Here is a 12,194-nt window from a genome sequence, read left to right as displayed (position 1 = left end):
CAGTTCCCGCTTCTCCACTCACGTACAGTTGGACAGGCTTAAATGATGTACATGAGCACTCTTTTTTCTCATGACTGAATCCATGTTCAATCTGTTCTGTGACTTCGTCATATATCTGTTTCTGCTCAAGGTTTAGTTGTTTCACCAAATCTTCTAAGTTAACTTCATCATCTTGAGCTTGTTCCATAGCTCTTTCCACCTCATCCATGGCAGTAGCAGCTTTATTTTGGATAATTGGTCCTCCTAGTGGATCCTGACTCAATGAAGCAGAACTCTGACTGCCTTGAGAACTGTCTCTCGCAATCTCTGCAGCAATTGTGGCTTCTTGCTCTATTTCTTCATTCAACATTTGCACATAATTTGGAAAAACAGGACATTCTATGGTATCCTTCGTTGCATTAAAGGAGTCTTCATAACAGAGAAAATCTCCAAGAAGTTCCTCTTCTTCACGCCATGGTTTAAACAGTTGCAAAAGAGCCAAATAATAAAATTCTCCTTTATCTGGATTATCACAACTCAATTTGCGATGATTAATCAAATGACCTTTTTTCTGTTTCACTAGACATCCTTCACATCCAATGACTCCATATATTCCATTATTGATATCTTCTCTGATGTTCCTCTTATAAATATATCTTTGCAGAACTTCATAGAGACAAGCGTTCTCGAGGTGATGACTTCTATTTGGATAGTATGTATCCAACATGTTTGTCTTCAAAATATCTGTACTTTCTGGTTATTTCTCCGCCAAATACTCTATCTCTTGTACAGATTTCAAAACTCGATTTCGTGTTGCAGCAAGACCTAGACTCACCCAAATGATGGTTCTAGATTTGGCATAGAGACTTGCTGACGACAATCGATCAGAACATTCATACGCTCCAATTTCTCGATGCGACAACATCTTCAGACTGTAACTGTATAATTTCTTGCTTAGACTCTTTTCATGTGAAATGTCCTCCCACATTTCCTTTAGTTCTGTCTTTTCTTTTTTTGTGATGTAAGACGTCACATATCGAGCCACAGCAATAGAGTTGTCAGCAACGAATTGAATATCCATGTTAGCATTCCACATGGACAAAATCACTGGGTTGTAGTCGTTGATGTACTTGGACTCTTCGTCTCTTTTTAAATTGTATGTATTTTTTGGTGATTTCCTCGTCACAGTATGTCGCAGAGAAGACATCAAATTATTTACTCTTCCTTTAGAAATCACTGGTCGTGGAAAGCCGAAACGACATTTTGTGTAGAACTTGTCCTTGTTTCTGAATTTTCGACGACAGTACTTTCCACAAAGATGGGATTGAAAGCGTAAAACTTGTTGCCTTTAACTGTTTTCTTCCGTAGTTTTCGGAACAGCACATGTTGAATACTCTTCAATGAAACTCATCACTGTCTCATCCGAATCTGTTCCAAATTTGGGTGCATCTTTAATCCATAACAACATATGTATGTGAGGAGCACCTCTCGCTTGATGCTCCTTTCTCCAAAAGAAATCCAAAACCTCTCCAAGGGGAGGATTTTTTTTGTTGGTAATAAAAGACATCATAGCTTCAAATCTATGATTGAAATATCTGCATACATTCACTGGATCCAAAGAACACAGTTCTCCAGGTGTTTTGAATTCTATATTTTGTATATTTGCATTTGCTTCTCGTAGAAATTGAAGTAAGTCGTCCCATGCATACTCGGCACAACTAAGAGTGAGGAACCATGTAGGAGTTCCTAAGTTTCTTAGCATACATTTCAATTCCCCATGACGACGGTACCAATACTCATTTGTACCACGCTGACATGCCATGAGATTGATTAGATGAGATTCCAAAATATTATCTTGCAGATTCACTTTCTCCATAAAGTCCCTCGCCGAAACATTTTGCAGATGTGCTCCACTTTTCAGTATATGATTTACTGCATAAGAAAGAGCAGACAAGTCACTTTCATACAGTAGATGAAACAAATAGGGAATGCATTGACAAAATCTTGGATCTTCAGCATATAATCTTACAGTTCGATATTCAGATGCTGGAATTTGAAGTGGTCGATCGTCATATCGTCCACCTCGACCTGTTGGAAATAGCTGTGGAAAACAGCGAGCTTCCAAACTTTCTTCCCATACACTAATGGGACTTCCTTTTGCTGTTTTCATTTGAAATAATTCAATTGCATTCCCCATTACTTCTTTGGAATGCAAAGGATGAACAGTATAATGTTCATATATTTCTTCACTTCTAGACTCATCAACTTTTTCAATTTGGCCGCCTGAACAATCACTGTCTTCATCTGCAGCTGTTTCCTCTGCTGCAACACATACATCTTTGTAGTACTCATTGTTTTTGACTAAATACAACGTTGCCTTTTTGACTTTCCTAACATCCACTAAATCTTTCCAGATTTTTTTACTCTTTGTTGGAACCCCATTAACTAGAACAACTAAAGGTTCCTCTTCTACTTTTTCTATACCAATTGTATCAATATTTTTTTTCAAATCTAGGGGCAAATAAACAACTCTTCCCTTTAATCCTCTCTGCAAATCTGTAGGAGGCAATTTCCCTATCTTAGGCTCCATGCGAACAATTGCCTGAAAAGGATGGACACATTGAATCAAAATAGACTCATATGTATTTAAATCCATCAATTCACGGGGAATGTCTACCAACTCAAGATTATTATGAACAGCTCTAGCAGGCATTCTGTTTTGATTTAATTTATCATAACAATATTTACAAATACGCTGATCAGAACTCAAATCAAAACAATTCTCCACCCACAAATAAGTTGCTAAATCTTTCCACTCATAATTATCCATCTTTTCACTTTTTGCATATAAATCAACTAACCTAGTCTGAATCTTATAATGAGTCCGTCGACAACACACACGTAAAATTCGGCCTTTCACTTGATTTCACCTTAAAACTGGTAATTTCCTTCTCAAACTTTTCTGTATTTGAAATCTGTACATTGTCTTCCACATTACCTTGAATTGCTGTCTCAATTTCTACACTGTCCTCTTTTTCACGAAAATAACAAATCTCAATTTCTTCACAAATCTTCTTCACATCTAATTCTGTTCCATGCAAAAGAGCACTGTTTAATTGTTTAAGCTTATGTGCTGGACTTTTTGCATAATACAACATTCTCACTAATTTCCTCATTTTGGTATGATGCACTGCTAACATCCTAAAATGATGAAAAACACTCTGACAGACTTTTCTAGAAAGACAAGCCAGTGAATGGCCTTGCAAACCTGTGATTCCTCTCACTCTGCAAGGATCTAAGTCTTGCAACAACTTCACTTTCTGCTTTATACTTTTTTTACTATATGTACGTAAGAAATTACAAAACAAATCAATTGATTCCTGTCGCACACTACAAATACTACTACACTTCCAAGTGTACACTGGACCCTTAGTACGTCTCCCTAAAACTCCATCAGATAACACCTCTTCTGGTTCTCTAGGCACAAGTTTCTCTTTTTCAATCGGACAACCGTCTTTCACTTCATACGCTCGACCACTGGTGTCAACTGCATGCACTAAATCATTCTCCTGGAAGTAACTCTCCTCATTAAAAAATGGCTCACAACTTGAACTGTGCATCCATTCTCCAGAAAAAACTTTACAAAAACTAGTCCGATTAATTACTCTTTTTCATCTACTGTTTGATTTGAAAACATCAATTGTCTTGTTAAGTGTCCTAATTCTATTGATTATTAAAATAAATAATTTTTTCTTAACTTCAAAAGCCTGATCAACAATCTTCTCTACACTTTTCTTTTTCTTATAAATAGCAGCTCTCTGTTTACCTTTCCTAATGTTTTTTAACAAATTTAAAACCACTCTATTGCGAAAAATTCGTCTACGAATGTCTCTGATCCGATTCTGCCTTCTATTCCTATACATATTATTCTCTCTTGCTCCAGTTTTAGGATTCTTTGAAGTTCTCTCCTTCCTTTTCAATTTTACTCTCTCATTTTCTTTTTCTACATGGTGTCCATCATTTTTTTGGGATGTACATATGTTACGTAAAAAAGACTTAGTTGTCTTACCAGGAGCTTTGTTCCTGTTTTTTGAAGTATTTGTTGTGGAAGAATGCTGTAATTCTGTTGCTGTTTTTGATTTTTCCCGGTTACGTTGTTTCTTTGTCCTTTCCTTTGTGGGCATCTTTGCTTACTCTTCAAATAACGATTTCAATCTGTGTTAAAGAAAAAAGTAGCACATTATAGACCACTATTACCAAACAACAAAGCAATGACAAAAAGCAAACGATCTATACAGGGTTACAGATCAGGTGAGGATTCTCCAGGGGTGCACAAAAGGTGAGGCCTGTATTGAAGAGTATAGTGGAAGACAGCTCTGTCCACAAGTACAAAGAAGATCAGACCTATGTCTAAGTCCACTGCACTCTTATGCACAGGCTTCACCACCTACGCTTCCCGAGAAAGTATTGAGTTATATAGTTATATAGAATTGTATTTTATAAAATTGTGAAGCTCCATGAGAAAGCGTTTGCCTCAGTCTTATTCCTGTTGTGAGGCAGGTGCAAGATTTTGCCTCAGTCTTATCCCTGCTGTGAGGCAGCTGATTGTAAATAGGATCTGTGCTGTGTTTCCTAAATGTGATGTCAAAAACGATTTTGGAGAAAATGAATGGTTTTTACATTTTTGATTATAATGTGGCGCATAGGTTTAAAAAGTGACGCATCTACCTACATGCATCAATTTTTAAATATGGAGCAAAAAGGTGCTTGTTTGGGTTTTCCTGGGGAGCGTAGGTGGTAAAGCTTGTGTCTAAGAGTGCAGTGGACTAGGCTTCCTGAAGCATATCCCTGTCTGCATTCTTAGAGACAGGTGTCAATTTGACTCTTTACTATGATGTTAGCTGTGTTTTAAATCAGTGTAGGAAGCATATTGAGTTTGTTTGCATAGAGGAATTGTATTTTGTAAAATAGTGAAGCTCCATGTGAAAGCGTTTGCCTCAGTCTTATTCCTGTTGTGAGGCAGGTGCAAGATTTTGCCTCAGTCTTATCCCTGCTGTGAGGCAGATGATTGTAAATAGGATCTGTGCTGTGTTTCCTAAATGTGATATCAAAAACAAATTTAGGGAAAATAAATGGTTTTTACATTTTTGAGTATAATGTGGCGCAGAGGTTTAAAAAGTGACGCATCTACCTACATGCGTCAATTTTTAAATATGTGGCAAAAAGGTACTTGTTTGGGTTTTCCTGGGGAGCATAGGTGGTGAGGCTTGTGTCTAAGAGTGCAGTGGACTAGGCTTCCTGAAGCATATCCCTGTCTGCATTCTTAGACACAGGTGTCAATTTGACTCTTTACAATGATGTTAGCTGTGTTTTAAATCAGTGTAGGAAGCATATTGAGTTTGTTTGCATAGAGGAATTGTATTTTGTAAAATAGTGAAGCTCCATGTGAAAGCGTTTGCCTCAGTCTTATTCCTGTTGTGAGGCAGGTGCAATATTTTGCCTCAGTCTTATCCCTGCTGTGAGGCAGATGATTGTAAATATGATCTGTGCTGTGTTTCCTAAATGTGATGTCAAAAACGATTTTGGGGAAAATAAATTGTTTTTACATTTTTAATGTCAAAGTATGTTTATTGAGTTTTAGAACAGAAAAAAAAAACAGGCATGGCATAGCAATGGACAATCAACAGGCAAGTTAGGCAAGCGAGACAGACAGACACGTCTTCTCTAATAAGCGTTAGGTGAGCAGGATGAGCATGCCCAGATGGAAAGGTGGTGCCCGGAGGTCGAGAGAAGCCCCTAGTCGGGGCAACAAGGAAACAAGCCAGCCCTAAGAACCCGCCTCCCCCCCTAACACCCAACTCTAACGCCCCCCCCCCCACCCGACCAGTACGCCAGTCGTCTATAGTAATCGTGTGAGTTATAGCTAGTCTAAATGTATCAGGGTGCCTCTGGTCGCGTTCGGTCCACAATGCAGTCTGTGAGTCGTAGGATACGAAGGTACTTCGGGCAGGTGATTTCTTGGAATTCCCTGGAGAGCAACGTCAGGAGCGGCTGCCAAGTGGTGCGGAATGCGTCAGTGGTATGTGTGAGTGTGGCCTGGATTCGTTCCATGCCCAACGTGAACCACAGCTTGTGTAGCCAGCCAGTGTGGGTGGGTGGGATAGTGGAGCCCCAGAGCGACAGGACGTGTTGCGATGCTGCCTGCATAGCGATGCCCATCTGTTTGCCGCAAGCTGATCTCAGGGGGAATGTAAGCGCATTGGGAAGCCCTAGGAGTGTGTATGCTGGGAAGCGTGGGACCTCGGTGTCGAACGTGGAATCAATATCGTCCAGGACGACCTTCCAGTACTCCTGCAAGGCGGGACATTCCCACAGGAGGTGAGTCAGTGTACCCCGGCTGCCACATCCTCTCCAACACAGCGCGCTACGGGCCGGGTTGCCTTGATTGAGTCTCGCTGGGGTAAGGTGCCAATAGATAGCCAATTTGATCGCCGATTCCCTGGCTTTGGTATTGCGGGTAGTGTGGGCGGCCCTGTAATATATGTGGTTCCATTCTATTGAGGAAAGAGGTCTTCCAAATTCTGCTTCCCATCGCCGCTGTCCAGCGGTCTTAGCAGGGTCGGCAGCAGGGGAGAGCATCCGATAGAGGTCTGAGATAAGATGTTTATCTGAGTCCTTGGACACAAGCCAGCGTACAAACGGTGTCATTTGCCGGCCTACCAGAGGGGCAACGTCCGGGCTCAAGAGCCAGTGGCGGATTTGGAAATATTGAAACATGTGAGGGTCATCCACTCCATAGTCTCGCGAGATGTCGGCGAGAGAGAGGAACCCCTCCATATCAAAGAGGTGCCCAGCTGATCGGCAAGGCGTGTCACGCCATTGCAGGAAAGCTCGAGTGTCTGTGCCGGGTGGGAATGCGGGGTTGTCAAAGAGCGGGGTAAGTGGGGACGGGAAGGTCGTGAGGCCCCGTTTGACCGCTACCATGTCCCAGGTCGCCATAGTGGTCCGAGTAATAGGGGAGCGGAGGAGATAATGGGGCCTGTGCTGGCGAGCAAGAAACGGTATCTTCCACAGGGAGGTCTGTGCCATGGCCCTGTCCTGAAAGAGCCATCTCTTCTCTGATTCGGGCCGGTACCACTCCACCAGATATCGAATTTGCAAGGCCTGGAAGTATTGCAGCAAGTTTGGGATCCCGAGGCCGCCCTCGTCTACAGTCCTGTGCGCTACTCGTCGATGGAGCCTGGCGCGTTTCCTCTCCCACACAAATTGGTGAAGATCATGTTGGAGGTCAGCTAGCATTCCCATTGGCGGCGACACCGGGAGGGTCTGAAAGATGTATAATATTTTGGGTAGGACCGACATCTTTATCGCCGCGATCCTCCCAAGTAAGGAGAGGGGTTGCTTTGACCAACGCGCGAGATCAGCCCGGATCTGGGATGATAAGGTAGAGTAGTTGTGATTAACCGTTGAGACCGTGGAGGAGGTATGGGTAATCCCCAGGTATGGCAGTCGAGTGGTGGACCGCAGTTGGCACCCGAAGGTAGGCGGTGGGATATTGGGAAGAGCATGGCTGCCAAGGGGCAGTATCAGGGACTTCCCCTGGTTGACCTTGAAACCTGACACCGCGCCGAATTGTTCCAGCTCCGCCAAAAGCGCCGGTATGGAGCTAGATGGGCGGTCTAAAGCGGCGATTATGTCGTCTGCGTACAGTCCCACCACGTGGGGTTCGTTGCCGAAAGACATTCCTATAATGTGGGGATTATCGCGGATCTTCTGCGCTAAGGGCTCCACGTGTTTTTACATTTTTGAGTATAATGTGGCGCAAAGGTTTAAAAAATGACGCATACATGCGTCAATTTTTAAATATGGGGCAAAAAGGTACTTATTTGGGCTTTCCTGGGGAGCGTAGGTGGTAAGGCTTGTGTCTAAGAGTGCAGTGGACTAGGTTTCATGAAGCCTATCTCTGCTGCATTCTTAGACACAGGTGTCAATTTGACTCTTTACAATGATGTTACCTGTGTTTTAACTCAGTGTAGGAAGCATATTGAGTATGTTTGCATAGAGTAATTGTATTTTGTAAAATTGTGAAGCTCCATGTGAAAGCGTTTGCCTCAGTCTTATTCCTGTTGTGAGACAGGTGCAAGATTTTGCCTCAAAACACCTGTGTCTAAGAATGCAGCAGAGATAGTCTTCATGAAGCCTAGTCCACAGCACTCTTAGACACAAGCCTCACCACCTATGCTCCCCAGGAAAACCCAAACAAGTACCTTTTTGCCCCATATTTAAAAATTGATGTATATAGGTAGATGCGTCACTTTTTAAACCTCTGCGCCACATTATAATCAAAAATGTAAAAACCAATAATTTTCTCCAAAATCGTTTTTGACATCACATTTAGGAAACACAGCACAGATCCTATTTACAATCATCTGCCTCACAGCAGGGATAAGACTGAGGCAAAATCTTGCACCTGCCTCACAACAGGAATAAGACTGAGGCAAACGCTTTCTCATGGAGCTTCACAATTTTACAAAATACAATTCCTCTATGCAAACAAACTCAATATGCTTCCTACACTGTTTTAAAACACAGCTAACATCATTGCAAAGAGTCAAATTGACACCTGTGTCTAAGAATGCAGACAGGGATATGCTTCATGAAGCCTAGTCCACTGCACACTTAGATACAATCCTCACCACCTAGGCTCCCCAGGAAAGCCCAAACATGTACCTTTTTTCCCCATATTTAAAAAGTGACGCATGTATGCGTCATTTTTTAAACCTTTGCACCACATTATACTCAAAAATGTAAAATCCATTTATTTTCCCCAAAATCGTTTTTGACATCACATTTAGGAAACACAGCACAGATCATATTTACAACCATCTGCCTCACAGCAGGGATAAGACTGAGGCAAAATCTTGCACCTGCCTCACAACAGGAATAAGACTGAGGCAAACGCTTTCACATGAAGCTTCACAATTTTACAAAATACAATTCCTCTATGCAAACAAACTCAGTATGCTTCCTACACTGAGTTAACACAGGTAACATCATAGTAAAGAGTCAAATGTATTTCTATTAAACATGTACACATTCTTTATTCCTTTTAAAAAATGTAAAAACTATTTATTTTCCCCAAAATCGTTTTTTACATCACATTTACAAAACACAGCACAGGTCCTATGTAGAAGCATTCCATGTCACGACTAAAACTTCACAATTTTACAAAATATAATTAACGCTTTCACATGAAGCTTCACAATTTTACAAAATACAATTCCTCTATGCAAACAAACTCAATATGCTTCCTACACTGAGTTAACACAGGTAACATCATAGTAAAGAGTCAAATGTATTTCTATTAAACATGCACACATTCTTTATTCCTTTTAAAAAATGTAAAAACTATTTATTTTCTCCAAAATCGTTTTTTACATCACATTTACAAAACACAGCACAGGTCCTATGTAGAAGCATTCCATGTCACGACTAAAACTTCACAATTTTACAAAATATAATTAACGCTTTCACATGAAGCTACACAATTTTACAAAATACAATTCCTCTATGCAAACAAACTCAATATGCTTCCTACACTGAGTTAACACAGGTAACATCATTGTAAAGAGTCAAATATATTTCTTTAAACATGCACACATTCTTTATTCCTTTTAAAAAATGTAAAATCCATTAATTTTTCACAAAGTCGTTTTTGACTTCACATTTAAAAAACACAGCACAGGTCCCAAATAAAAGCATTCCATATCACTACTAAAACTTCACAATTTTACAAAATACAATTCCTCTATGCAGTAAAAACTTTTTACCAAGCATTATCAAAAAGCATGACACAAAGCAACATTAAAAAACCACAAATTGCTTCCAAATCTTCTCCATAGAGTATACAAGTCTCTATGTATATTAAATGAATCATAACTCACCTTTACAAATGCTTTAGGAGATTCAGAACAGTGTCAGATACACACACCAATATTTCTTTAGCAGCGCAAAAGGTATGTTCTCCAGGCACTGCAAACCATAAAGGCACAGAAAACCTCTAATTCTACACACATATTGCTCATGGTAACCAATCAAAACTCTTCCGTCTGTATTTTCAAACCAACACCCTTCCCCCCCCTCAGCCCTTTCTACCTGTTACCATAGCAACTCCCTCCTCACTGAGCTGCCAGGGTTAAAAGTTTATTCTACAATGTTGCTAATCAACTCTGCAAGGATGTTTGACCTGCAAATACACCAGCTTATCTGGTGCCATGTTTCTTTAAATGACTTTTTTTTAACCATTCAAATTACTTCTTACACAGAACACAACCATGCACCCTAACTTTCAGTATTCACCTATCTCATTCTACCAATCATTGCTTGTGATTCAAGAGCACTGAAACTCTACAGGTTTTTTTTTTGCAACCTCCTATTGTTCCAACTGCCATTTCTTTTCCACACTTCATCTGACTGCATCAGAATCTCCTCTCACCATGTATTCTGTCTGGATTATTGGACATAGCTATATCCACTGGGCTCAAAGGTATGCTAGTACCAGAAATTTTCACAACCTTGATTTATCAAACGTGAACATCAAATGGATTGGCCAGAGAGGATTAAAATGTCACCAATTGATTCCATTGGTGAAAACCTTTTTGCATTTGCCACACCCTGACCTGTTAATTGTGCACTGTGGAGGAAATGACTTGGGCACTTTGATTGGTGTAGGTCTGGAAATGCTTTTAAAGGACACCTTTGATCAATTGATGGCACTTTTTCCACAAACTGCCTTGGTATATTCCAATATATGCCAAAGACAGAAATGGAAGTGGTCCAACCAATTTTGTCCACAATTTGAAAAAGCACGGAAACATGTGAATAAATCTGTTTCTGCTTACATGAGAGACTATGGAATGGGTTCAATATACAACAACAACTTGCGTTCCAACATGCAAGATATTTACAGAGAAGATGGTGTGCACTTCTCAGATGAAGGGAATAGAATATTCCTCCTGAATTTAAGACTGTGCATTGGTACCTACTTGTAGGTACCTAAATCAGCCACAGAACCCAAAAGCCCTTTTCAGGGCTACCCTACCTCTGATCACTCCAAATGATTATCTTTTTCTAACTTTTTTCACTATTTTTCACCAAAATACGCTCCCCAGTACGCTTCCCGGTGCGCGTACCGGGCGCTCCCCCCGCGAACATTTAAAAAGAATAATTTTTTTTGGTCTATATGGGCCTCCTAACACCCCCTCAGAAAACCTAGGGGGTCAGGGAGTGCCTACCGTGCCCCCTTATACCCATTCCCAATGTTGTTTGTCCTCCATTTTCTGTCTCAAATCTACCGAAACACAAAATGGAGGACTCTCGTAGCGCTGCCGGTACGCGTACCAGGGCGCGCACCGGGAAGCGCTCCCAAAAAATGTGAAAAGTTAATTTACATAAAAACCACTGGAGACACTTTCACCAAATATAGAATAGCTCATACTACATACCAATCCCTACCATTTTCCCAAATTTGGTGGAATTCCATTGAGCCATTTAGCCTGTAGACCTCTCTAAATATCCTGAGGTAAATTACTTCACAAAAACACATCTGAAGTGTTAGAATTGACAACCAATTAAAATGTTACTTTCATTTTCTACTATTATTTCATGACATTTGATTGGTTATGTACCTGAATATATATAAAGAAAGAGAGGGAAACACAGCCATTTTGACTACTACTTCCTGAAGTACATTTCAAGAGCATTTTCACTGACAACTTCAACTGCTTTCTCAAAGGTAAGTTATTATTTTGAAAACTGAAGTATGTTGTGCACTTTAAGTTAATTTGGAAAACTTTTTCTGATAGTTATATACTATCCCTCTGTAATAGTTATAGATTGAGATAGACTTCTCTATTATAGTTATGGATGGAGTTAGGCGTGTCTTGTATAATTATGAATTTACTTAGGCTTCATCACATACACTTTTTTATATTTCTACCTCCAGTCTGATACCATACACTGCCCAAAGATAAATACACTGTTAAAAAATCCAAACTACCTGTCTGAACTTAAACCCAACAGTGCCCTATCCCTACTGATATATTTATTTTTTATGCAAATTACAGCACGAAAATGGAAGGAGAGCCAAACATTTCCTTTGAAATTGTTCTGGAGAGCAACAATGAAGAAGTTATTGTACCCAATGATAACTTGGA

The 12,194-nt window shown here is 40.3% G+C and overlaps 1 protein-coding gene across 1 annotated transcript; it reads right to left on the bottom strand.

Annotated features, from left to right (window-relative positions):
• Nucleotides 1-206: 206 nt before the first annotated feature.
• LOC144761457 (uncharacterized) lies at nucleotides 207-9,194 on the bottom strand. Its single transcript, XM_078646815.1, has 2 exons — nucleotides 8,338-9,194; nucleotides 207-3,894 (listed from the first exon to the last, which is right to left on the bottom strand). The coding sequence occupies exon 2, from the start codon at nucleotides 2,807-2,809 to the stop codon at nucleotides 1,328-1,330; it is 1,482 nt and encodes a 493-aa protein (XP_078502941.1). The 5' UTR covers nucleotides 2,810-3,894; nucleotides 8,338-9,194; the 3' UTR covers nucleotides 207-1,327.
• Between the last annotated feature and the right edge of the window lie 3,000 nt (nucleotides 9,195-12,194).

Source organism: Lissotriton helveticus, chromosome 6 (assembly GCF_964261635.1).
Source record: "Lissotriton helveticus chromosome 6, aLisHel1.1, whole genome shotgun sequence".
NCBI lineage: Eukaryota > Metazoa > Chordata > Amphibia > Caudata > Salamandridae > Lissotriton > Lissotriton helveticus.
The sequence above is the reverse complement of the archived record's forward strand: the minus strand, read 5'-3'. Positions and strand labels throughout refer to the sequence as shown.

Coding starts and splice junctions, on each gene's coding strand:
- LOC144761457 (XM_078646815.1), bottom strand. CDS start 2,809: ATGGATAATTATGAGTGGAAAGATTTAGCAACTTATTTGTGGGTGGAG.